Here is a 26,215-nt window from a genome sequence, read left to right on the forward strand (position 1 = left end):
GAACAATAAAAATAGTTTAACAAACAAACACTTCTTCATTCTCTCCATTTTGACTTTTATTTACAGCTGAAGATGAAAAAAGATCTAAAGGAAACACTCGGTCACGTCGGGTTCATCTCCTCTTGGCCCCTCCCCCTCCCCGCCCCTCCCCCTCCCCCTCCCCGCCGGGGCCTATTGCTGTGGTGGACGAGGTATACCGGCTAGTCCGTGATTGGTGGCGGCTATTTCCCCAGCAGACGCCGCTAACGTTTGCATTTCCTGTCGGGGGGGGGGGGCTTGTTGGTATCGGGAGGCCGTGCCTCCGTGACGCGCGCTTTCACTGACGGGCGTGACGTTGGAAGATAAGACGGATGGAAACACCGCGGAGCTGATACAAAGAGCAGAAGACTGGATAACACGGATGCATTCTCTGTCCAGTGGAGATAAAAGTGGTGTGTGGAGGGTCCCTGAGGGAGGCGGAGAGAGAGACGGTTCTGAATGCAACCCGCACTTATGCAAGTCCTGGCAGACACGTAAGGATTAATGGTTAGCTTGGAGAACGGAGCGGCTGTCGTTGCGTCGCAGCGATACTGAATAATCACACGGAGGGACACGGACCTCTCGCACAGACTATGGACCTAGAAGGCTTTTCCACACGACTTGAAGCACCTTCTAAATGTCATAAAGCAATCGGGCTCTCTAAAGCACTCAACGGAAATGTCACAGATAGCTTTGATTTACAGTTTCCACTTCTCTTTAGGTGTGTGGACTCGAGCGGAGCGGCAATCTCGCTTGCATTGGGAGGAATGACACCGGACAGAAAGGCTTGTTATTGCGATGTTTTCCTTTAGCATGAGTCGGCAGAATCCCAACGGGATCCTGGCGTGAGCGTCATTGTCCGTCCTCGCCGGCCGAGTACAATCACATGAATCGGGGGCCGAGCGGCAGAACAATCAACAGCAGAGGAAATGAAAGATGCCTGAGTAGTTGTGGCTATTGTGCACCTGATCAGGACAGAGGTATCGATACGGACCCGGGAAGTCGTACTCATTAAACCTTTTCCAAGAGTTCAAAACGGAGAAATATTATACAACAGACAAAAAAACGATGCAGGAAAAGAAAAGAAAAGGAAAGAGACGCAAGATCAGAGAAGCCGAGAGCACAGGGAGGACAGAAGCAGGGAAAACCTTGGTGTCGGGGGATGGTTACAGTAGTCCAGAGGTCTGTGTGTATAATAGTGGTGGATCGGAGCACCGTCTCTATGGCTGCAGGGGTCAGGGGTCACCGGTCCAATCAGGTTGGAGGGTCATGGCTGTCAGAGCTGGTTTCCAGTGCAGAGCGGCAGGCTGGCACAGTGATGAGGATAATGACGTCTTAGTGTCACATCGGATCACACAGCAGACACACAGTCACAGAGCAGGAGTGGGCCGGCCGGCCGCCCCCCCTCGGGGGGGGGCCCCGCAGGCCCGGCCTTTTAGTGTTCCCGGGGCTGCAGCACAGTGCAGGAAGGACCAAACTGAGCTCACATTTCAAACGATTCCAAAATTGGCGAGGGAACGGCGGCCGCGGCGGCGACGAAGCCACGCGGCCCGGGAGAAGTGCTGCACGTCGCGGGTTCGTCCATCTCGGCCCCCGGCCGGGAGGGACGTGAAGGCTCATCAGCTTGCGAGGGTTAAGTCCTCTCCTCCGCTGGTCCGCCCCTCCCAGCTCCGGGCCGCATGCCAGAGTGCTGAGCGCTCCTGTGTAACACACACAATGACGGTCAGACGCTCGCTGAGCCTGCGAGCAGCACTGGAGCACATCAAGGCTGTGAGCTAAACCGTCATGTCAGCATGGTGAGCAGCTCACAATGACGGCGCCAACATGCAGGTGGAATGTTTCGCATGTCAAGCACGCCAGCGAGGCGGCTGCAGACACGAACTGCGGTGACCTCATTCCATTTGAAGGTTTCGAGACACAAAACTTTAATATTCTAATACGAATTTCACTGCAGCTCTTCTGTGAAGAGATTTGCAAGGTGGAGTTCACAACAAGACCAGAAGGGGGCACATTGTAATGGTTTTTTTAGAAGAAGAAATCATAACAAAAAGGGCAAAAGAGTTTAAGTTAATAATACATGTGAAGTTTCAAAGTGTGAGTTTAGAGTCAGTGGGACGGTTTTCAGTGTAAATTTAGAGCCGGGGTCTGGAACCTTCATGACCAAGACTCATTTTCATGATTTCCTATTAAATAAAATCTGTCTGGAGGTCCAGATTTATGCTAAAAAAAAAAAAAAAAAGCCTTGAAAAAAATGGCAGTCAATTTGTTCTATTGTATTTTTGGATATGTTTTAATAGATTTTCCCACTTTAGTCATTGCATGTATCTTGGCTACTTTAATCTCTTCCAGTGAGTTGAGCTGTTTCCTAATTTTAGCACTGCCATGAATAATCATTGGTGCAGCTTTACCTGTACTTGCATTTCTTATTTTTTCATGCTTTTTTTCCCTTTTCCTCAAAAATACATTTTAGTCACTCCGACGTCACTCTCCCGCGCCGTTTGGAAATGCAGTCGAATTGAATTTTGATCCTTTTTTTTTTTGCGCGGCTGACATGAAAACGAAAAAGCAATTCCCTATTTAAGTTTTCTTTTGAGTTCTGCCATAAACTGACCCGAGCCAGATAATGCAGCCAGAACCTTGAAATGAAAAATCATTTCTGTTAATACAGTTCAAATAGATTTTTGAGCCATTTTTTGCCTCCATAATTTTTAGCAATTTTATCAACACTCCAGTTCAGCTTTCAGCATGGAACAATAGTGTGACATCAAAATAAAATTACCCAAAAAATTTAATCCTGGATTGAGCTAAATAATTCAGGGTTGATAAGATGCTTTCCATAAGCCGTTAAATTAGATTCTGCTCCATGGATTGGTTAAAATAAAAAGGATTTCAATAGTGTAAGTTATTAAAAAATAACTCCACGTTTTCTTATTCGTCAGTTTGCTCACCTCTCGCTGATCTCGTCCGTCTCCCCGGTTGAAGACGACCCAGGCCTCGTCCTTCCAACACTTCCTGTGGCCTGCGGCGGTCCTCCCATTGGTTCCTTCATTTTCACACAAGTTTAATCCAGAGTCACAGCAGAAGAAGAGGCCTTCATAGTTACACCAACTACTGATTTAGAAAAGAACAAAAAAACATCCAGTAGCTCTGTAAGGGTCCACAAATGACATTCAATCATCTGCCAAACTTCTCATTCGTGCCTTGAAAAAAATGTCATTTCCACAACTTCTCCAGTGTTTTTTTTTGTTTTTCTTCATCATAATGTTTTCTTCTGCTCCAGTGAGGGGGGAAAAAAAAAAAAAAACACTCCAATAACGTCAGTTCTTTTTTCTGTTTTTTGGAGTCACTCGTTTAATCGACTGTCCTTTGTTGCCTTAGAAGTTCATATATATTCATTTATATATATATATAAAAAAAAAAAACGCTCATAAATTACTCAACAATGTTCAGTAGATAAAATACCACTTGCATTTCTGTCCTGAAATTATCACTTTGTGCTTTCTGCAAACAAAAACATTGAAAAAGAAGCAGCAGATTTTTGCCAGAGGTTAATCCATATTAAAAAAAAAAAAAAAAGAAGAAGAAGAAAAAGAAAAAAAAATTGTCTCTTTAAAGGTGACGGCTCTGCTCTATCTGTGACGGCCCGTTATCCCGTTACTGTTGGCGGCCGGCTCCTCCACCTCGTCGTCCTCGAAGCCGTGAAAGGTGGAAGTGTCGCTCTCCGAGGTGGTGCCAAAAAGCTCCTCGGCTCCAGTAAAAGTCCCGTCCTCCTTCTCTCCTCCGCGGACAGCTGGCACACAGCACGGGAGAGCAACAACAGCTTTTACAAGTGAGGAAAAAAAAAAACAAAAACAAAAAATCCAAAAAGGAAAAAAAAAAAAAAAAAAATCCCCCCACCCCCTCCTCCCCCAAAAAACAAAAAACCTCAGGACTCACTTGTGCGTTGGCAGGCGGAGCAGGGAGTCCCAGATTTACCCGTTTTCTTGTTTGAGCCGTGGCATTTGTTACAGTAGTTGTTGGGAATGCTCGTCCCACCTGGACCCTTTGGACCTGCACACAATGCAGACAACAACAACAACAACAACGTATTTAAAGCCCGTCTCTGTCATCACCTTGACAGAAACACGTTCATGTTCGAGTGTGAGCCGTCCAACAAGGAAGTGGATTAAAGCTCCTGTCACACAGTCTGAGGCTCACGGTGACGTTAACAAGCTGCTGAACGTGAGACAAAACTTCACAAATAGGGAAAAAAAAAAATACAAAATGTCCAATTTACATTGAGGTGTGGTTGATTACATTCTTGACTAGTAGAGGGGGGGGGTCATCTCTCAATCAGAAGGTTGCAGGTTCAAATCCCCATCTCGGAGCGTCCTTGAGCAATACACTGCCCCCAATGGATGGATTGAACACCTTCCATGGTGGCCGCCTCCACTGTGAGTGTGTGTGTCTGTGTGTGTTAATGTGATTAATAGTGTAAAGTGTTTTGGAGGCTCAAGCGGTAAAAACGCCGCCATATAAGTGATTAATTTGTTGACAGGCATCAAGACCTGAGTTTCATTTCACTGTCATTTTAGAAGAAAAATCAACTTAATGAATCTGAAAACATACATATGTAATGCGAAAAAAAATAGAACAAATCTGCATGTGCGAGTTTTTTTAAATGTTAGATCAGGTCTTTCTTTCACAAAGCAAAAAATGTTGCCCCCCCCCTTTTTTAAAAAACAGAAATATGGCTTAGTCAAGGTTGATTTGCTGTAGCTAATAATAATGAAAATCGCGGAAATTGTTGTTTTTTTGCACAACACCACTTATTTTTTCACACTGCGAGGAATTTCCTGCCCCACTTAATTATACCTTAACTAGGTTGACACAATTAACCTAGTTAAATAATGCTTTACAATAAAAGTCTGATTACAGTGGTGTACGACACATGTCTCTATCTCTTACATAAGAAGTTCGATTGTACATTGAAACGATTTGCTGTTTACTAACTGGAAAACGATTCACCTTCAACCCAGTTAGTAAACAACGTTTCTCTTCTCTGATCGTCAGGGAGCCGATAACATAATGCGAAGTTTACTAAGACATGTCGTCAACTATATCAACACCCATTATGCCAAAACAAAGTGATTCTCATTCAAATTTTACAGTTAAAAAGTACAAACATGGAAACATTTTGTCACCCAAAAAAAAGGGATTTTTGCACGTTTTCAGTCACAATTTTGTTTGTAATACAAATACTATTTGAAAAAAATCCAATCTGATTGGATTTTCAGAGAATATACATTCTGGGCTTTCAAATGAGGTGCAGTAAGAATGAAAGTCACCATTATTAAAGTTGCGGGATTGTTTTTCCACACATTTGGCAATAAAATGTAACTCAGATGATAAAGCCTGTTTTCAGTGATTTAATCCATTTGATTCATGATTTGTCGGTGTACAATATCAAATAATAGTGAAATAATAATTTTCTAAACTCTCAGCCTGAGATGCTGTTTGACAAGAATAAAACATTTGAAAGATATTCTATTTATTATCCCATTAGACTAAAGTTGATCCTTTTGTACTATTTTATAATACATAGCTGTGAAAACTACCATTTTATAATTAAAAATGAAATTATTGGAGAATAAATCGATTGTAAGGGTGAAAAAATTTTAATCACACAAAGATTCAGTGACCTCAAACTCAAAAAGGCTTTCAAATGAGAAATAGAAGCTTAATATTTCAAATTAAAAGCTTTCACAAGCACTGTTCTGTTTTTGTTCCTTGTGGACACCCAAAGTTGTCAATATAATAATATCAGGTGTTTATTGGTCATTTTCTGTTGTTATTGAATGAAGCAAAACCTTTAACTCCTAGTGGAGGAACATTTTAACCTGAATTGAAAGTGACTGTATGTGTGTGTTTGTTGTAGTTCTAATGCAATCTGATAGACGAGTTTCACTGTGCATTTAAGAATAGAGACTTTTGACGTCAGTGTCTTCAGCCTGTAGGAGAACAGAGAGTCACAGACTCATTTTTATGCATTTGACATTTTTCGTTAATTGGAATTTGGCTGGATGGGTGATTACAGAATTATTTGTGGCTCAAACAGATTTATCACAGACTTTAGAGAGCTGATTTACCACTGGGTAACAAGTGGTGACTGCACATATACATATTATACTACGTTTTTGATATTCTGTCCTGGAAACACTTCCAGACGGTATATAATCTCCTGCTCCTGTGTGACAACCGCCAATGGTGTGGGGCTTTTCTTTCCTTTTTGATCTAAGGCCTGTAGCCAAAAGGACAATAAAAAAAATCATCATAGCCTTCAGTGGAAAGTGTTTGAACACAGCTGCTGCAACCCCTCCCCACAAAAAAAAGCAAACCTACCTGCAGCATGTGGTGATAAATGAGAGAATAAAAGAGGACGGGACGTTCTAAGCAGCTGCTGCAGATGTCGGGAGGCTTACGTTTGTGTCTGTCGGGCTGCGGTACGGAGGGGGATCGGGACGCCACCGCGCTCCTCTCGCCGCCTCGCTCCTCCTCCGCCAGGTGGGAATGGGTGTAGTGGTAACTTAGTCCGGTACGGTTCCTGTAGCGCTTCGCACAGACTGCAACACACACGGGGTGAAGGTTCAGTAGCTTCGTGGGTTTAGTTATTAAAGAAAAGAAACATTTGAACAGTGCAGCACAAAGCAAAGGGTTTATCCACCAACCCAAAGATTGTCTAATAAAGGCAGAAACGGATGCTACCTCGTGGAAATAACGTTTTTGACTCTCAGGTCGTGTTAATTCTTTATTATTTTCTCTTTAGTTAGTTCATCTCGAGTTAGCTGGACATAATAACCTTTAAATTTAAACTTGTTCTTTGCTGTGGTGGAGAGTAAACGTGACGAAAATGTCTATATTTGACCAAAAACCAAACAGCTACTACAGGAAATGACAACAATCTGAACATAAAGCCAAATTTTAAGTAAATCTTCTGGTGCAAAATACAGTGAAATGTCCCAAAAACTTCCTCTAAAACTGTTGCATTATGAATGATTTACAAATTCAAACTGACAAAATGGCTTTGAAGCTCATTCTAGTTTGCCATCTTTCATGGCTGCATCACTGATATCTCAGCTCGGGTCTGAGTGCTGTGTTGTGTATGGAATGTTTTTTGTTTGTATTTAAATCAGTTTTCTTACAACTTTTTCATAAGTTGCTTGGTGGTTTCGCCATTTCGGAGCCCTGAAGTAGCTTTAGGCGACTTCTTCACGCTTCACATTTGGACACATCGTCTTCCACCTTAACATTTGCTTTTTTGAGTGCAGTCAGTAAGCTATTCACTAAAAACTGCAGCGGTGCAAAAACACAAATAGTTAATTTTCACATATTTTTTTAACATTTGATTTATTTAATCTTACTACCAAAAAAACCCCTCAAAACCGAAACTAATCCCGATCTAATTTTCCAGTTTTGTTATAATTCAATATAGACAGTATCACTGCAACCTTCCCGTTTTTTTTTTTTTTTTTTTTAATCCAGAGTTTTGCTTTATTGACCAAAACTGTGGTTCATTTCACATTTATGAAATCGACGTGCATGAGGTGGCCAATCAGCCGCCCGTCGCCTCGACGCAGAGGCGGAATGTTCTCCTTTTTCTGGTTACCTGTGCTCAACAAAGCCTCGGCATGCTTTGATTCACAAAAACTACAAGTCTCACGCCCACCCGGTGTTTGTGAAAGAAATCTGAGTGCAAGTCATAAAGAAAGAAAACTAAGAACATTTACAAGCAAATGGGTTTTTATCGTAGAAGCTAAAATGCTTGAGTACAGTATAAAAACGAGTGGGAGAAACGGGAGCGATGACCTCTAAATGGAGATTACTGCTCGACGTCTGGCTCCAAATGAGAGAGAAGGATCGCATTGCAACTGCGCATCAAAGGAAACTCCAACTCAGACAACAAAATAACCAGAGTTCAGATTCATCAGCAGGGGAGAAAGTAAGACAATATCGGGGCGAGAATCAATAATCAACCCGGGCAACTAAAACAAGCTACCAAAACAAGTCAGAAAATAACAAAACGTGTCAGAGAGGAATCAGGGTACCTGAAGTCGAAGACTTTGAGTTCTGCTTTTGTTTGTATCTGTCTGAAACAGAGACGAAGCAAAGCAAAAGTAAATGACAGGAAGAGGGAGACGAGTGGAGTCAAATCCAAAAGGAGCCGTGAGGATAACGGAGATTGCAGTGACATTAGTTTAATTTCTTCCTGAGCTTTCCGACAGCAAGTGACCCGGAGAAGTTCTTCACGCTGAATCTAATTTGAAAGATAATCTGAAGAAAACTCCATTAAATAATCCAGTGTGAGGATATGTATATTTAGTGTGTGTGTGTCTAAGTTGCATGAAAGCGGGTGAATATGGAGAAGTGATTGCATTAGCACGGCGCATTATGTAGCACGTAAACAGCAGTGCTGAAAGCAATTGAATGGATCTGTGAGAGGCCTTTTAAAGATTGTGGACAATAACACACTGAATGTGGTACTTCTAATCTAACTTTAGGAGCGTATTTTTGACCGACAGCATGAATTAGGTTTTTTTTAAAAAAGGGAAAGACGTGGTTTAACTAAAACGATTTCAAAGAGTGAAAAGAAAACCCCACGCGAAGAGGAAGAAACACGTCCGCTTACTGTCGCACACGTATGGCTTGTCGTCGTCCAGGTCTGCCCTCCTGCGGCCTGAACCCCGACCCTGAGGGCAAAACACACAGTTTCCACAATCGCACACGAGATCTATCCATGCGATTTCATTGTAAAACCCGCAAATTCAGGCACCATTTTCAAGTAAAAAATGAAACACTTTCACTACGTTTCGGAGGTCTGCTTCACAGGAGAGCTTTGCTCGGAGCCACTTCGCTTTTGAACGCGGCTCCCAAAGTGGAATTTATGTTCAGACACCGTCGTTTGTGGAAACGAGAGAGGAGAGAAACACGTTTCTGGAAAGCGCTGCTCCAACGCAGTCCTTTTTTTCCAACATTGTTAACGTTTGTAGCGTATTGCTCTCTGTGCGTGTGTGTGTTTTCGTTCTAAAAGCAACTACCAGCGCCCCCTAGTGGTCCAAAAGGAAATCCACATCTTTTTCGGCATTCCTCCTGTTGCCGTGTAAACGGGCATCGTTTTCAAAAGGCTGCCACGTAAACATAAACCTTTGTGAAAAGAAAACGCAAAAACTTATGTTTTCAGCTGAGATGTTGCCGTGGAAACGGGGCCCTGGTAGACAATTCCATTTGCTCCTTCAGATACTTACTCTTCCTTTGCCCCGATGTCTCCTCTTGGGAGTGTCCACCTCGAAGTCGTCGTCGTCATTGAACGCGTCTTCTGCTGCGTCTGCCTCCAGGACCCTCTGAGACAACGTCAGACTGATTAAAACTCATTTTCAAGAAAAAAACAAACTGCAGGAAATGTGGACTGCAGGACTGTACGATCTGCTCCTGCATAAATGTTTTCATTGGGGGGCTGAAATGCATCAAGTTTGGATACGATGGGTACGACTGTGAAATAAAGAGCCAGCGGGCTCTAAACCTCGTCTTTCTGTACGTCGTGCCTGCATAAGTGCTTGTTTCCACATGACAAGCTCAAGGAATGTGTGATGTTGGGGAGATATGACTGCTTTGAGCTGCACTGGGATAGCAATCTTGCAAATCTCGCAGGACTCAACTCAAATCTGACGAGGGCAGCAGTTTGTTGCTGGTGGGTGTGAAACGGCCAAAAAAAAAAACAACTCTGCAGGTCGCCAGAAAAAGAGCTGGAATCAACACAATTCATTGATTTCAAAGAAAGAAAAAGAAAAAGGCTTAAAAGGTGGATATTACTTTTGCAAATTAGCAAGTCTGGATAAAGTTCGCCGAGTGTACTAGTATATGACAGGCACCACCGGTTTTACCTGCCAACCTCTAAATGGCCAAAGAAAACGTGGCTTTAAGTTATTCTCCTGTATACATCAAGCGTGACGCAAGGGACATATAAAAGAGGGTTAAGGAACGTTGTTGTTCGGGTGTGGCTGAGACGGTCATTCAACACAACCCGGTGCAGTAAAAAAGGTTCCCTGATGAAAATACTAAGAACAAAAGCTCGTTTCCTTCTGTATCCTTGTGTTGATTGTTGCCCTCGCTGCACATAAAAGCCGGTAAATGGCGGGTAACAAGTCAGTCCACTTGTCCAGAATGCCTCTCAGCAAGACGCCGGTCAGCTAACGAGCCACACAGGTCAGCTGGAAAAAAATTTGGCAAGTTGCCGTGGTAACCAGTTGGGGCGTAACGCATCGCTGCGAGTGCCCGCCCCCCCCCCGTCGGTGCTGAATAAATCCTCTCTCGGCACTCGCATTTCTCTCCCTCACCTGGATCTCCAGCAGGCTCTCCTCGTCGTTCTTGCTGTTCCTCTTGTCGAGACCTTCTCCTCGCAGCAGAGCCTCCAGCGTAGTGCTTTGGGTGGGCAAACTGTCCTTGGACATCAGTCCGCCATCTGTGCAAAAGACGGAAGAGAAACACAAAAAAACGCAGCATGTGAAGAATCACTGCGGCTCCGCGTTTGGAATGCGGCGGCTCGTATCCGTGGTTCACTTCAGGTGAAAATGTTCCCGCTCTCCGTTATCACCGTCAAGCACTATAATTAGGACGGCGGGAAGCACTGGAGCCACAATCTGTGACTCCTGCGAGGCCGGCGTCCTGCAAACATATTTCCATTACATTTCATCTCCTCCACACTTAAGAGACCCATTAAAGGCCAAATGTGGAATCACAACTATTAGAACAGAGTATGATTCGTGAAGAAACCAGATGGAGGGGCTGTTTCTCACTCTGGTTTTACCAATATGCTGATAAAAGGCGATTAAATGAGACTGAAACTCACATTTCATGTAACTTAAGTAAACATGTGCACAGCGTGTGAAGCAGACATTGCAGGCTTACATTGAGGCAACAAAAAAGGAAAATGTAAATATAAAAATGTATTAATTAATTTGCCAAAACATGTCTTTTCTCTATATACTACTATAATGAGCTTCTGCTGCACTTTGATAATAAATGTTTTAGTACAGGAGTGTCAAATGTATTTATGTTCAGAGGCCATATTCATCCCAGTTTCATCTTGAGTGAGTCGTACCGGTAAAATAGTGCCATAATGATCTTTAAATGTAAGCTTTTTCTTTGTTGTGGCACAAAGTATAGGTTATGAAAATGTTATGAGGCTCTTGTTGAAACCAAGCGACTATGGAAAATTGCTACAATGTCAAACTAAAGCTAATTTCAATGAAACCTTCTGGTGCAAAAATACAGTGAAATGTCCCAAAAACCTTCTATAGCTGTTGCATTATGTAAATTTTTTTATAAACTTGACCTCACAGCATGGATTCAAGACTATAGCTTAATAGCAACTAGGTAAAAAAACAATGTTTTCTTTGACATCTTAACAATTTGCTTGGTGGTTTGGCCAGATCGGAGGCTCTTAGTTGGTTTTGGGTCTTATGTTTGACTCCCCTGTTCTCGTACAATATATTAGTGGAACAGGTCCAATAGTTGTGAGGCTTCATACGAAGACAGCCAGACAGTTTCTGTTCCCGACTTAACTTGTTTTGTATTGAAACACACATTTTCAGAACCGTTTTTTAAGGTCAAAATAATGACAAATTTAATTATAGTATAAACTATAGAAACAACCACAGGTGTAAAATATATGATATGAAACCAACATATATGGACTTTCCAGACAAAAACTTGAACTGACAAATGTGTAGCAAACTATGTGGTGTGTGAATTTAGAGTGAATAAGATCTGCTCTTCTTTCAATTTAAAATACATTTGAATGTTTATCCAGCCAAAAAGGTGAAAGGGGTCATGAATTGTATTTCCTCCCCAGGGTAAATAATACTCATTTAGTTGATGGAGGGGGGGTTATGCAGCCTTTCTCACCCCCCCGAAAAACCACATCCAGTATATATGACTGGAACAACAGCCATTCAGTTTGACTCGGAGTGAACTGCATGGTCACTGAACGCTCCATCACTGTACAGACACGGCGCTGACTGTTCATAGGAATCTCTGAGGTACGGCGTACTTAAGTAGCTTATCGCTCTAACCTGAACACATCATGCAGATATCTCCTCCTACAGTGAAGATCTCAGCAAACAGTGTAGGAGGCGAGCAGGTTGAGCAGACAAAGCAGGACAAACAAAAGCTTTGACAGCGCATCTTATTTACACAATCTCGTTCCCGCAGAGAGCCTCATGATCAGCCCGTAGCTTTGTGGAGCTTTGAAAGGAGGACACACTTCAAAGTCCCCCGGCTCCAGCTTTCCATCAGCCATTCATCACCGCGCTGCGCCTGGTAGACAGACTTCTGCAGACTATTGAGCGTGAAGGGCTGAAGCAACAGAGGACTGCATAGGTGAGATGAGGATACGGGTGGGGGGGGGGGGGGGGGGGGACATGAGCCGCGGACGCAACGCTCGGCTCTAGAATCGGGTGCCTTTGCCATGTGGTGGCAGCCCCTCACCATTGTGTCTGAACACGTTGACTTTCAACTCTCCGCAACGAGACAACCCCCCCACCCCACCCCACCCCCCACGCCCACCCCCACCCCCCCACCCCACCCACCCACCCACCCCTCCCCTTCCCTCTCTCTCCCTCTCAACCCATGGGAGCTGGGGGGCTAAAAATAGAGCCGGCAGCAGCCTGCAGCAGGGAGCTGATTCTGCATGCAGTCCCAGTCTCCGTAGCACACCATCCGCGAGACAGCGAGCCAGACTGGGGCTGCGGCCCTGCGCCGGCCACCTCTGGCCAGCTGCACAATGTGTTCCGTACAGCAGACTTCAGGTTAAATCAGGGTATGGCTCTACCTCCGCCGGGCACGCGCAGACAGCACATGCAATGCTCTGTTGTTGGGAGGAGGGAAGGGACAGCGGCAGAGTGGTGGAGGAGGAGGAGGAGGAGGTGGTGGTGGTGGTGGAGGGGTCTCTGCAAGCGCAAGCTCAGTGGAAAACAATAGGCTACAATAGGATGTGTTGGGGGAAACAAAGGCTTGCTTCATATGCTATCGCTGAATCTTTCTCTTTCCTGGATCTCGTCGTTTCTCTCTCTCTCTCCCTCCGACTTCCTCAACTTTCAAAATCCCCCCCCCCCCCCCCCCTTTAACCTTCCAAACTCTGCCTCTGACAATTCTATGAAAAATCACAGAAGCTACGAGAAAAACGTTTCTGTTTTAGATTCCCCATCTTTGTTTTTGTGTCATTCCTTAGGATAGTGTAACATCCCAGTGGGTACGAAGGCTTCGGGCACAGAATAGTCTGGTTACATGAGCTCAGGATGTTGGCCACATGAAACACACACACACATGCACGCGCATGCACACACACACACAAATACACACAGGCTGCATGGCAGACTACAGAGAGCGAGAGATGAAAGAGTTGCCAGAGAGAATGAGACAAAACCAATCAGCGAGGGAGGTGGCAAGTAGAAAATAAGATAGATGGGGCGTATAGAGAAGAGGGTAAATGTGTTGAGTGAGCCGTTTCAAGTGGAAGCCAGAGAAGGCCAAACTCCATTCCATAACATTTATTAAATAGTGTCTGCAGCGGCTGAACTCTGTCTCGCTGCTCCCAGCTGTGGTAAATCTAATTACATGTTCTACTTCTCACAAAACAAGTTTACCGGCCGGGGCGAACATAGCCACATTTCATCTTGTGAAAAAGTGAGTGGCAGCCCGTTGCGCTCGCTGTGCCGAGACCGAGCGATATGCTTTTAGCCAGATTATTCCAGATCATCACCAGTAATCACATGAGCTGAAGGAGGTGGAGAAGGTGGGTGCAGACATGGCGGGGACAGAGAGCCGGCTGAGTGGGAGGAGGAGGAGGAGGAGGGCGGGTGGCAGAGGTCTTACCAAGCTGGAGGCCGTAGATGCCCAGACGGGGGTCTGTGGTGTTGTGCAGCCGTCTTTTCTTTCGCCAGCAGCGGGCAGGATATGTGTACATCTGCCCCGCTGCTACCCCTGAAAAATAACACAAACACCTCATTTATTATAATAAAATAAAGAAGAATTCAGGATTCACACATAATCACATTTTCCCTATTTATTTTCTCTTGCCATAAACCCAGGGATGTCAAACAATAAGGCCCATGGGCAAAAACCGGCATGCAAGATTTGATTTTGTAAAAACGTGCATAATGCAACAGCGACAGGAGTTTTCTGGGGACATTTCACTGTATATTGCATCATTAAAAATCGGCTTTATGGGGAGATTGTAGTCATTTTCAGTAGCAATTGTTTTGTTTAGTGACAATATCAACACATTTTGATCTCCCCTGCTTCACAAAGAAAAACTTAAAAGTTTAAATTTAAAGGTTATTATAGGAATATTTTACCAATCCGGCCCAATCACAATAAAATTGGGTCCTTTGTGGCCATAACTTCTTACCTGGTGCAGACATAGAATAGATTACCTTACAAACACTCCTGCAGTCAGTTAAAAAAAGGCTCAGATCGATAACTATATTTGCTCAATCTTTATCTGGTTTCAGGTCAGAGGGTACATATAGGCCAATATGAGAGAGTGCAAAGAGATACAAGTATAAAAATCAGTTATTTATTTACATACCATCTCACAAAGCCAACCCAAGTTCAAATCTTTAATGTATAATGAGTGTATTCTCATTGAAAAAACATTTTTCCTGCTGCGCCATTTTTAGTTGCAATCAAAATTGCAAAACCGACTTATTATTTAAGCTTTATTTGCTTTAATTTCACTGAAAGCGCAGAAAACCTATCTGCCACATTCAGCACGTCAAATTAAAACCAAAATCTATTCTGCATGTTAGCACTGCATATTCCGAATGAGAACGTATTCAAAAGGTGTCATAAATAAAGTACGTTATTTACCGTTTGTTTAAACATGGGATTTCCTGAGCCATACTTGAGATTTTATGAAAACGTCCGTGATCCAAAAAAACTAAACTAAACTGTGTTCAAGGGACATGAAACATATTGTACTTCCAATAATAAAAAGGGAGTAAAAACAGAAACCAGTGGACAGACTATGATTTAAATCTTATACAGAAAAGTAGACTGAAGAGGAAGTGAGAGGTATCATCTTGGGTTTCCTGATATTAAGTTCAGCTCTGGTTTAAAGACATTATTTAATTTGAATGGGCCAAAAACACTATTTCAATGCATGCACGCAAGTGTTTGCGTGTGTGTGTGTGTGTGTGTGTGTGTGTGTGTGTGTGTGTGTGTGTGTGTGTGTGTGTGTGTGTGTGTGCCCACCGGGGCTGCGGTGGTGGCGTTCCATCCAGATGTAGCAGTTGTTCTGGGCCACGCCGGTCTGAGAGTCGAGGAATGGCAGGCGGACGCTGCGTTCGGCACACAGACGGGCATTGTAGCTGCGGCACTGCTCGATGGCGTCCTTATAGAACTGGTCGCCCAACCTGGAGGAGGGAACGATCACGGCAGAGGTCACGCTGCGGCTGACATACAGGAGTGCTTGCATAGTCGCAAGACATGAGCATTAGGAAGAAGAGAAAGAAAAAAAAAAAAAGCACGACTACAGACAGAAATACCGTGTGGGTAAAGTAGTCATCATGTACAATGGGCCATTAGTGATGCATTAAGTTGCCACTTTATGTTGCAGCCTGCACAAGTGGGGCGATATCTGATTCTCTTCAATACCATTAAAAAGCTTGTGAATCTACTCACAGGGGTAAATAAAGTCTCACTTTATTTACCTCTGGAATATTACACAAGTCATTGGTTCGCAAATTTTCTATCACCGATCTCGCTCGAGCTAATGAAGGGAAATGGGAGTTGGAAACTAAATAATTGCAATGTGATATGTTCAATCATCCATTTAGTCTCCACTTAGTCCACATGGCGTCACAGTGGTTAAATGAAGAGAGGAAAACAACCTCCTCAGGCCAGTGGTTCTTCCTCTAGTTCATCTTGGGGGTCCTGGTCTGGGTCTCGTGCCAGTTACATGTAATGTTTTGGCAAATCATACATCAGAGGGTCTGCAGCTTTTCAACAAAAACATCCAGAAACCACTGGGTAGAAGACTTGTGCCACCAGCTATAAACGCGCATTCATCGACCCATCCTCACATGCAGGTTGGCTTTCTTATATTTGAATATCTTCATGAAACCAGCTTGTTATAGATGCAACAACACAGGCGGACTAGAAAACCAGTTGCTTCCCTCCAGCAAGGTGTGTATCACTTTTAGCTCCGTCTGTATATAAGCGGTTTCCGCAGAAACACAAATAATGCTGTTACTATCTGTTCAAACGTCTAATAAAGCCTGTTCAATCTCAGGACGGAGCTGACAGCTGAGCCTCTCTCTTCTGTTTCCAGCTGGCCGTGGGGAGAACTCGCGGAGGGGGAAAAAAAACAATGCAGCCCATTTACAGCAGTTCAACGACTCTCCTGCTCCCACTCCTGAGGTTAAACATATTATTACCTCGGCGGGCTTTTTGTTTGATTTGATCCGAGACGGGCCGCGAGCTGTGGGCTGGCAGAGTGAAATAGCCTATCGGGGCGACACCGAATCTGGGGTCTGATGCGAAGTCGCTCCTCCGACCAGCGAGCCGCTCAAGACTCTCACACTTTAGTTCCACTTTTTCTCAGCGCCACTGAGATTTTGGCAGTCCCTCAGGGTTTTCAATGTTAATATTCAGAGTGAAATGGGGGGAGGATATTTCACATTCAAGCCCTCAATCGCTGCCACACGCCTGGTATGGTAATTAGCCTACTTAATTAATCTCAGCAGAGCGCCTAGCACAAGGGCAGGTTCTAATTTGACGGTATCAAAGACGGGGGTAAACGCTGCAACTCGCAAATCATGACAAAGTACTTCATATGTGCTTCCCTCAACCTGATGTTCCATCGCGGGGCGAGAAGGCCAAACGGTAGCTACTCTTTCCTTTGGTGTGAGCATACCCACATCCCAATAATGAAGTTCCGCCACGTGTTCCCTATTACAACATTAAGGGAGACGGCCATTTTGGAGAGAAACTAATGAGCTGCGGGCTGCGAGTCGAGCCTGGAATCTTAAACTAGCAGCCGAGGATGTGGGAGGCTGATTTGTCAGCGCCTTCCAGATCCAGCTCGCCTGGTCTGCTACCCCCCCCCCCCCCCCCCCACCCCCCTCCTATCCTGCCCTCAGCTGAGACAAGGTCCAGCAGATGAGCAGCCGTGTTAGGAATGCTGTCCCGCACAAAGCCCCGAGCCTCTGCAGAGACAAAGCCACAGTGTGCCAGGCTTCTGGGAAAGAGGAGCTTCGCATCGGTGTGACTGGGAAGAGCAAACAATCACAGGTACAGCGTGAGTGCAGGGAAGGGTGGAAAGGTGTGAGGAACACAAGTGCGGGGAGGGGGGGGGGGGGGGGGGGGGGGTAGACAAACCCCCCCCCAAAAAAAACTAAACATAAATGGCAACGAGTAGATGAGGACTAATGAAATGTGGAGCGACTTTTCCCCACGCCGACTGCTCTCACCATACAGAGACGTTGTCTTTATTGTATTCTATAATCATATCAGCGGCACTCTATGCCTTGTAAAGAATTCATAAAGTCTTTCCTGCCAAGAAACAACACCCATCAGCTCAGGCTTCGAGAGGATTTACAGCAGAATCACAACACAGCAAAACACGAAGTTCAGAGGCTTAAAATCCTCATAATGCTCGTCTCTTTATGACATGAATAGATTACGGTGAAATGTCTCAATTATCTTGGATAATGAATTGTGAATTAAATAGCAATATAGGGGCTTCTACATTTTACATCCAACCATCTAAATTCACTCCTACTTAAGTCCAATTTACACCACGTAATCCACTTCACTTTTAAAGTCCTGAGTATGGTCACAGTTTCAATTTGTCTATGAAATGCTCATTGAAAGTAAATATTTGATCCCGCTCAATAGAGTTAAAGTGAATACAAATCCTATTAAGTGCAGCTGAACGAACATACATAGTTTACATACAATTAAAATGTATTCAAATTACAATTAAATTAGTTCCAATGTGAGTATTCTATATTTGTTGTTTGTTGTTCAACTTCAAGTTGATGGCAGGTAATAAAGAAATGATAAATACTTCATTTATTTTGCATATTTTGTAGATTTTATCAAAATATACATGTATACAGTATATGTATAACCATTTTAACATGATAAAATATCGCACACTATCCTTAGTTCATAAGAAGAGTAGTTTGCTCATTTACTTCGGTACAGTTTAAGTCAGGGAGTCCAATACATTGATGACAGTCAACCAGTACATCATCATCCAATGACTGTACAGCTCAGCCAGTCTGAGGCCCCGTTTACGAGACGCTTCAAGTGAAAATGCAGGGTTTTTTTCGTTTTCCTTTCAAAAAAGTTTTGCGTTTACATGCCAATGTTTGTATGCAATGTAATTAGCATATTGGGCCACGTTTGCGTGTTTGGTTTTGTAATGAAACTACATCTAGCTGGTGGGTGGGCATCTCGTGCAGCGGGCTCCATCTGATTGGCCAAGTATGTTGACATGTAGATCATGGAAACACCACTTATTGTTCAGTTAGTCTTGTCATTTTAGTTCAGTAAAACATGCTCACACACACACAAATATAAACACATAGGTATGGCTCTTCTGGGCTCAGCCATTGGTACTCGAGTAGAAATTCTCAGATTGAACCGTGAATCTCAGACAAACTAACCTGTGAGCTTCACTACCATTCCCCGATATCAACAGAGCTCCGATGCGACGCGCTGTGACATATCAGTTTACTAAAAGCAGACCGGCTGTAAAACGCTCCCTGAAGTCATCGCGGCTGCACGCTCCTGCCAAGAAAACTTCAGTGACGAGTGGAGTCGAGCAGACGGGCGGAGGGTGCTGCCGAGTGTGCGAGGAGAGGGGCCGGGGAGTGACGGAACAAAACAAGTGGGTGAAAATCTTGTGGCGGGAGCCGACAACGCCACGAGAGCCCCCCCCCCTCGCCGCCGCCGCCTCCCCGCCACGAGCAGCAGGTGCGCTGGCTTTTAGGTGAGAGATCGTTCTGACACCTGTAATGAGTGACGAGACCCACGCGTCCAACGGCGCATGAGGGGAGAGTGAGACTCGCACAAACGCACCACGTCCATCTCAAGCAGTCACAAATCCCTCTCCCCCCTACTCCTCGAAGCTCTCGCTTCTGTTTGCCCACTTTCTGTTGACTTGTATGAAATTCGAGACGCTGCAGCGAGTGACTTAACGCCGCTTTATTGGAATGCGGGTGCTTTGTTGCCATTGTATACGCCGTCGTTTCTGTTATCAGCAGAGTTAATTGCCGAGATCGAAGACGCGTTCAAATCAGACTAAACAAATCCCAAAGAGCTCGCAATGGGATCTGCTGGCAATTTTGTTTGTTCATTGTTTGCTGATAGAAAATAAAGCCGTTGTATCTTTGCAAAAAATCATGAGTGCGTTAACAGCTCAGACGGCAGATGTGCAGCACCTCTGGCTGGCTGGAGTTAGTAATACTGATCGGAGCTCGATCAAGACGCATCAAAATATGCATATGGGCAGTTTTGGACAAGTTACAACTTCTTCGTTAAACAGTAATAGACTTAATTAACCAGTTAATGAAGACTAACTTAAATGTTAGATTTAATAGTCTTTCTCCAAATCTTAATGTTGCGTTTCTTTGACACATGAGGCTGTGAGCCTTGTGTGGGTCAGTCTAATAATTTACAGTTGTATCAGTTATTTGGAAGTCAAATGGTGGAATACGCACCCTATTTTAGTCACACGTGTTAATTTAGTTTGTCTGAGTGGTGTACGTTATTTTCAAATCACTTTATTTTCAACTGCAATCCCATGAGGGGGGAATACAATTCTCAGCAGTGATGCTGAACTGAGGAAAAAGAGCTCATCTTGAAGGGAAGAGATTTATGAACAAATAACTTGGGAGGGAAAGAAAAGCAGCAACAAAACACCTGAAATGAAGCACCGACATGCAGACAGCTCCTATAAAAAAAAGTAAGTTGATGTTTATTCACGGATACAGGTTGGACACGGGTTAATGTTACTTACAGACAGCCGTCCTTCATGATGCCGTCAGGAGGACTGAGTTAGTTCAGGATTAACGAGCCGTTATTCCAGTAAACACAGCTGTTTTAAGGAGCAGCAAGCTCACGGAAAGTTATTAAATCCATAACAGCAATTACTGCTAAAGGTAGTGGCATTACAGCAACGTGTTATTCCCAACTCGGTCTGTGGGTAATTTTCTATTCCTGGTTGAGGTTTTGGCTGAATAAAGTTACCTGCACGCTGCTCCGTAAAACGCAGAAACACAAGAGGAGGTATATTAGAGGACTAGTTAAGCGCCAAGTTTTATTTTGGTTTAAACAATCCTACCCAAAGTGAGCGAGAACAAACCAAAAACATGCAATCAGACGGTGAGTCCAATAAATCCAAGAATTACTGTCCTCCCATCGTAGTTTACGATCTCGCTTCCTGTTTATGTTGTGACTATTTACATTAATCGTTTGTATACTGTGCCGTTTTCCAAAACAAAATGATCTTTTGACAAACATTTTCAAACACCACCTATAAACACAGCTCGCCCAAAATAGATTTATGTTACACTGCCCACAACATAACTGACGTCCGCTGGAGAGGGTCTGGAGCCTCTGGTTTGCATAAACCGTTGGCTTGTTAACGTGTTTGTTTGCCTCGCTGCTCGTCCATGAGCAACAGTTCTCAGCAATTAGTTTTCCCGAAAGAAGTTCTACTAAAACTGCCAAAAGATAATTGGGAAAAAAAAAAAAAAAACAACCCCAAAAAACGGGCCTACACTGCAACAAAGACGGGGATGTAGTTTTGCAGTCAAGCCGATGGCGACCGCATCTCAGGAACGAGAAGTGAAGTAGAAACACTGTGTGTGTGAGTGTGTGTGTGTGTGTGTGTGTGTGTGTGTGTGGGGGGGGCCTCAGAGGTATGTGCTACACATCCTCAATGTCTTCCAGCTGAGTAGAGAAGGTGAGTGTGTGCAAGGCGAGGAACAAAAGCAAAATCTTGCGGGCAGCGGGAGGCCTCCGCTATCAGCGTGTTCCTGTCAACGGTTTTCCGTGTCACATGGCTGCGTTGGTAATGCGAGCATGTGTCAACACACATTTTGCATATCTGGCGACAAACTACACTGCAGCCCGGCGGAAGTCGTGCACGCCCGCGACAAAACTCCCTACTTTGAAATGACCTCAAAGGAGCGGACTCGGAAGAGCGAGAGAGGAGACGCGAAATCCGATTGCGGAGACCTTGGGTTCTGGCGAGGAGGATTCTCAAAATTTGCAGGTGCACAGCTGCTCCACAGGAAGCTGAGGCCACCACATAACGAGGGAGGGGGCGGGCTTTCGGAGCGGCTGCATCCTGACAACAACATCTGATTACACCAATCAGAACCGCCCAGTCTGGGTGAGGGCAGGAGCAAAACCAGACCGTACACCTCCACACTGCAGCGCCAATAAAACAGCAGGGCCTGACTCACTCAAAGTCTACTCAACGCCAATGACAAGCCAGCCGACCGACGAGGGAAGGATCGGGCTGACGTAACGGCAGGAGAGCCGGGGATGGAGAGATGTGGCCGGCCCACAGAAGACTCCGGCTCCGGCTTAAAATTAAACGAGCAGCTTTATGTGCTTCTTTATTAATTAAATATTCCAGACTCCATTTTAATCAGCAGATTCTGGAGATTACTGCACCCAGACGAAGGGGGGACGGACCCCACACAGACGGGAGCGTCGCTGCCGCTCCATCCGCCACGTCTCCACAACAAAGTCAAACCCGGACGTTTCATTTCCCTGAAGTGAACCGTCTTAATACAAAAAAAAAAAAAAAAAAAGGGGTCAAACTGGTCCACAGGAGCGACATCCAATTAGTGTCAAGTGTGACTAATTATAATCTGACAAACGTGTGAAATGAAGTCAGAAACCAGAGACAGGGGCTAATTATAGCAGATTGAAACACTTCATTAAGCGCAGCTTATAGCAAGGAGACATTCCACATCAGAATGCTAAAATCTCCGCGAGATGAAACGGCGGCAGCACATTGGGACATCAGCCACATCAAAGCGTGTCTCCAATAATGCCTCCAACAATCCCGCGCTCGTAAAGCGCACAGGTGCGTTATATGACACTGGAGTAGTATTTAATAAACATTTGCATTGAACACTTTTACATCAAGTGCTTTGCTGAGCTGTTCAGCAGGCTGTGATTGTATTGGCCAATTCCCAGGTGGGTAAATCTGTGAAGCGGGGCATTGTGGGAAAAGTGCAAGCGCGGTCAACCTTCTAATGAGAAAATGCTCTTTTTTTTCTTCCTTCTCCAGAATCATTTAGCTACGACTCTTGAACGGAGGGGTAGGGTGTCACCAGGGGTGGACGACGGTAGCTAAACCTTCACTATGACATCCTAAGAGTATTCCAGTCGTGATATGACTTATGATAGTTTGTCATGTCGATGTCTTAAGACTTCCACTTAACAAATATTAACTATGGATGCACCGATACCGATCCCAGTATCGGGTCCGATACTGCATTAAGTACTCATAACTCGTACAACGTGACGTCATGCATCAGCAATGCCGCCCACATTCTTTAATATTAATGATAAATGTAAGACAGGCTATAAATTATATTCCAACACCAGCAACTTAATCACCAGAGACATTTGGATCAGCAGGGTTAGCCCGATGTTGCTCATTAGTTTAACCGCTCAGCGCGTAACTCCGAGCCACGCTACATGCTACATGCTAAAGAATTTCAGGGCTCACACACCGGCGACGCGACATGCTAAACATGCGTGACTGATACATTCTTCAGCAGTGATCTGGAGCATGCGGCGGCACACATCGAGCTCATAGCTGGTTTGTTGATCACATGTCTACGCTTCCAACCAGCAATCTTGACTTTCCTTGTTTGTTGTGGGTTTTTTCCCTTGATTTGGTGCTTTTGTTTTAACTTCTTCCTGTTTTTACCAGGTATTCTGTTATGTCTAAATACTGAAGTGAAATATGACCTGTTCCCAACACAATCTTGTGCAGTAAAGCGCCGTCTCATTGGCCACATATGTTGACATGCAGAACATTTAATGTGCCGTGCATGAAAATATAATCACGTGATGTTTTCAATACAAATGTTGATATTGCAAAGATGGAAAATATGCATCATCACCTTTTCAGAGTTTTGGCATTTTTTTTTTTTTTAGTAAGAAACTACTACGACCTCCAGTAATTACTATTCACTCTGACATTTTCCGACTGGATCAGGTGTCAAACAAAGGGCCCGGTGGCCCAAACGAGTCCACCAGAGGGTCCCATGAAGGCCATAGGATGACTTTGTAAAATAGAAAAATGACTGAAAATACAACTACTATTGCAAACGTATCTGCTATAGATTATAGTGGACATAACACTGAAACAGTGGTGTAGCAGTGAACGCTAGCTTTAGTCTAGAAATAAAGAAAATGGCCCTTAATGCATTTCACATCTGGAAATGTGAGACCTTTTTCTTTTTTTAAATCTTGGTCTTTGTGCCAAAGAAATGTGTAACATGTCCTTTGACAACAGAAAAATCTCTTGATCTTTACATAGATTCAACAAGTTGCTTCCAGCAACGGTGGAGAAACATTTTTTTTTTACAGTTTCACATTGCGTCTGTGTAAAATACTGTGGATTTAGCAATGTATTTTAATTCAGAAATTTAAAAAACCTGCTCTTGCTCTTTTGAAAATGTGTCATGTTCTATTTACATTATTTCTTGAGCGGTAACCTCACCATCAAAACCACAACCTTCACGGTGAAAAGAGTTTTGTGATATTTTACTATATTTTGCTCAAAGCCCTTGAGTAAATCTCAACATTTTCTTGTTTTTCTTTAACATTTTAAATTAAACATCAACTTTTTCACCACATAATAGCACCAAAACAAAGGGGAAACATTTGGAGTTGGCAGAAAATGTGTACTGAAAGGTTGTTATGACATTTCACTGGACAAAAAAATGACAAATACTTATACCAAGATCAGGAATGCACAAATAGTGATAGCAATACCAAATCAGATATTGCATGGAGTACTGGTAAAAAAAATACCACCCGGTGTGAGCTACATGACTTCATGCATGAGCAACGGTGCCCGTAGAGAGCACAAGCAAAGCCAGCAGTTTGGAGATTCTTTAATATGGATAATAATTTATAGGAGAAAGACATTTGGACTTCAATGCTTACATGTAGTAGTTTGTAGCAACACATAGCCTTCACATGTCATTTATGATTGGAGCATGAATTAGGATTTGGCCCCATTTATGCAACGATTTTGTTAACTTTTATACCGTATTCTTCTCTGCACACGTCTGTGTGGGTTTCAGACGGCTCCGTTTACAAACTACATCGTTGTCTACGTGTCCGTTGCTGCAGTGTAAACGCAGTATTAGTATTAGTATCGGTACTCGGGATCGACGAGTAGCTAAAGGTATTCACTTCGTGAATAATTAATCTCGTCCTTTAAAAAAGGTTATCGGTACAATCCTAGTTTTTCTTCACGATATGAAACGTCAACTTTTTCACAACATAATGGCATTAAAACTTGTATTGAAGGGTTGCCATGGTGTCAAAGGATGAATGCCTATACCTAATATCTCAACACGTGGAAATCAATGGGATCTTTTTATCAGCTGTGACTTGCTTTACCTCAAACAATGCAATACAAAATGCCAGTCATTGATCAATGTGTAGAAATATGTTGACAATGAGGCGTATTATCTTCCCAGGTGTACCACGATGCCACAGCAACAAAGGGCGCAGTGTGTGTGCTGTCTGGAGGCGCGAAGGGGTCCTGGAGGTGCCAGGGTACCTCTGTGGAGAGGCAGATGGTTCTGCTGCCTGCGCCCAACACTTCCTCCCTGCCGGAGCATCTCTCCCTGACAGATGGGCCCAGGATCCTGGACCAAGCTAATCTCCAGCACTCCTCCACTTAAAGGCACAGTGGTGGTGCCTGCTCCACCTCCACCCACCTCCACCCACCTCCACACACACACACACACACACACACACACACACACACACACACACACACACACACACACACACACACACACACACACACACACACACACACACACACACACACACACACACACACACACACACACACACACACACACACACACACACACACACACACACACACACACACACACACACACACACACACACACACACACACACAGAGTCCCAAAGAGCCACAGTGACCAGGACACATCCACACAGCCTGGCTGCTGGCTGTCACGTACAATGACGCCCAAAAGAAACATTAGATATGGAATCTCGAGAAGAAGAAGAAGAAGAAAAAAAAAAGGGAGGCTAACTGTAGCTTAACTTGTGCACAAATATGTCTACCAGAGGAATTGGTGAAACAATAGAGGAACAAAGGAGAAAACAATAAGGGAAAAGGTGGAGTGCAGCTCCAAAGTTAAGGGGTGAAAATGTCCATTGCACGGGCTGCTGGAGCTAAACTGACACTCAATTTTCTGTCACTTTTGTCGTTTTGTCTCGCCAGCGAAAGCATGCAAATCCAAAATGCCTCCTCCCTTCGCCTCCACCGGGTCCCGACCACGTCTGGAGCCAAAGTTGACATGTCGCACAATTCACAGCAACTATAAAAAACGACTTGGGGAATGTGCGGCTGTGCTCCGCCGTCGAGCCCCGGCCGAGCGGTCACCAAATCGGCTTTTTAACGCCTCGGCGCGGCGCAGCGCAGCGGCACGTTGTCGACAGTTTTCAAAGAAATGTGGAGCCCAGGAGAGGCGACAGTCTCCGCGGCTGAGGTGGTGGTGGTGGGGGGGACTCGGCTCCCCCGGTGCAGGGGGGGGAGGGCTGTCAGGCAGCCGTCTGCACATGTTTAACGCTGAATTCTGAATTCTGCCGGAATAAAAGAACTGTAACAGGCGCTACTTTGCCATGCAAGAAGTACACAAAATGAAGCCGGACAGCTCGCCTCGCGCCATGCACACGGCCGGAAACGACATGCACGCAGGGCCGCACGCGACGAGCGAGTTGGCAACAAAGTAGCAGTCAGGGAAAATTCGTTAATGTCTAGACTACTTACGCTTTTAGTGGATTCTGAATGACAGCCGCCATTTTGCTACAATGTAACGCAATATCGGCGTCTTGC

At 44.3% G+C, this 26,215-nt stretch overlaps 1 protein-coding gene across 2 annotated transcripts; it reads right to left on the reverse strand.

Annotated features, from left to right (window-relative positions):
- Positions 1-176: 176 nt before the first annotated feature.
- On the reverse strand, positions 177-26,181 carry LOC308142900 (zinc finger protein DPF3-like; the record flags this gene model as incomplete). Of its 2 annotated transcripts, XM_080513510.1 has the most annotated exons (11): positions 177-1,718; positions 2,967-3,808; positions 3,955-4,068; positions 6,480-6,620; positions 8,103-8,144; positions 8,684-8,744; positions 9,300-9,395; positions 10,389-10,513; positions 13,927-14,034; positions 15,307-15,467; positions 26,150-26,181. In XM_080513510.1, 10 exons carry the CDS (start codon positions 26,179-26,181, stop codon positions 3,648-3,650), a joined length of 1,041 nt encoding a protein of 346 aa, XP_080369636.1. In that variant the 3' UTR covers positions 177-1,718; positions 2,967-3,647. The 2 variants fall into 2 exon arrangements, with proteins under 2 accessions (XP_080369636.1, XP_080369637.1); XM_080513511.1 differs by lacking the exon at positions 8,103-8,144.
- Between the last annotated feature and the right edge of the window lie 34 nt (positions 26,182-26,215).

Source organism: Blennius ocellaris, assembly GCF_963422515.1.
Source record: "Blennius ocellaris genome assembly, chromosome: 17".
In the NCBI taxonomy this organism is placed as follows: Eukaryota; Metazoa; Chordata; class Actinopteri; order Blenniiformes; family Blenniidae; genus Blennius; species Blennius ocellaris.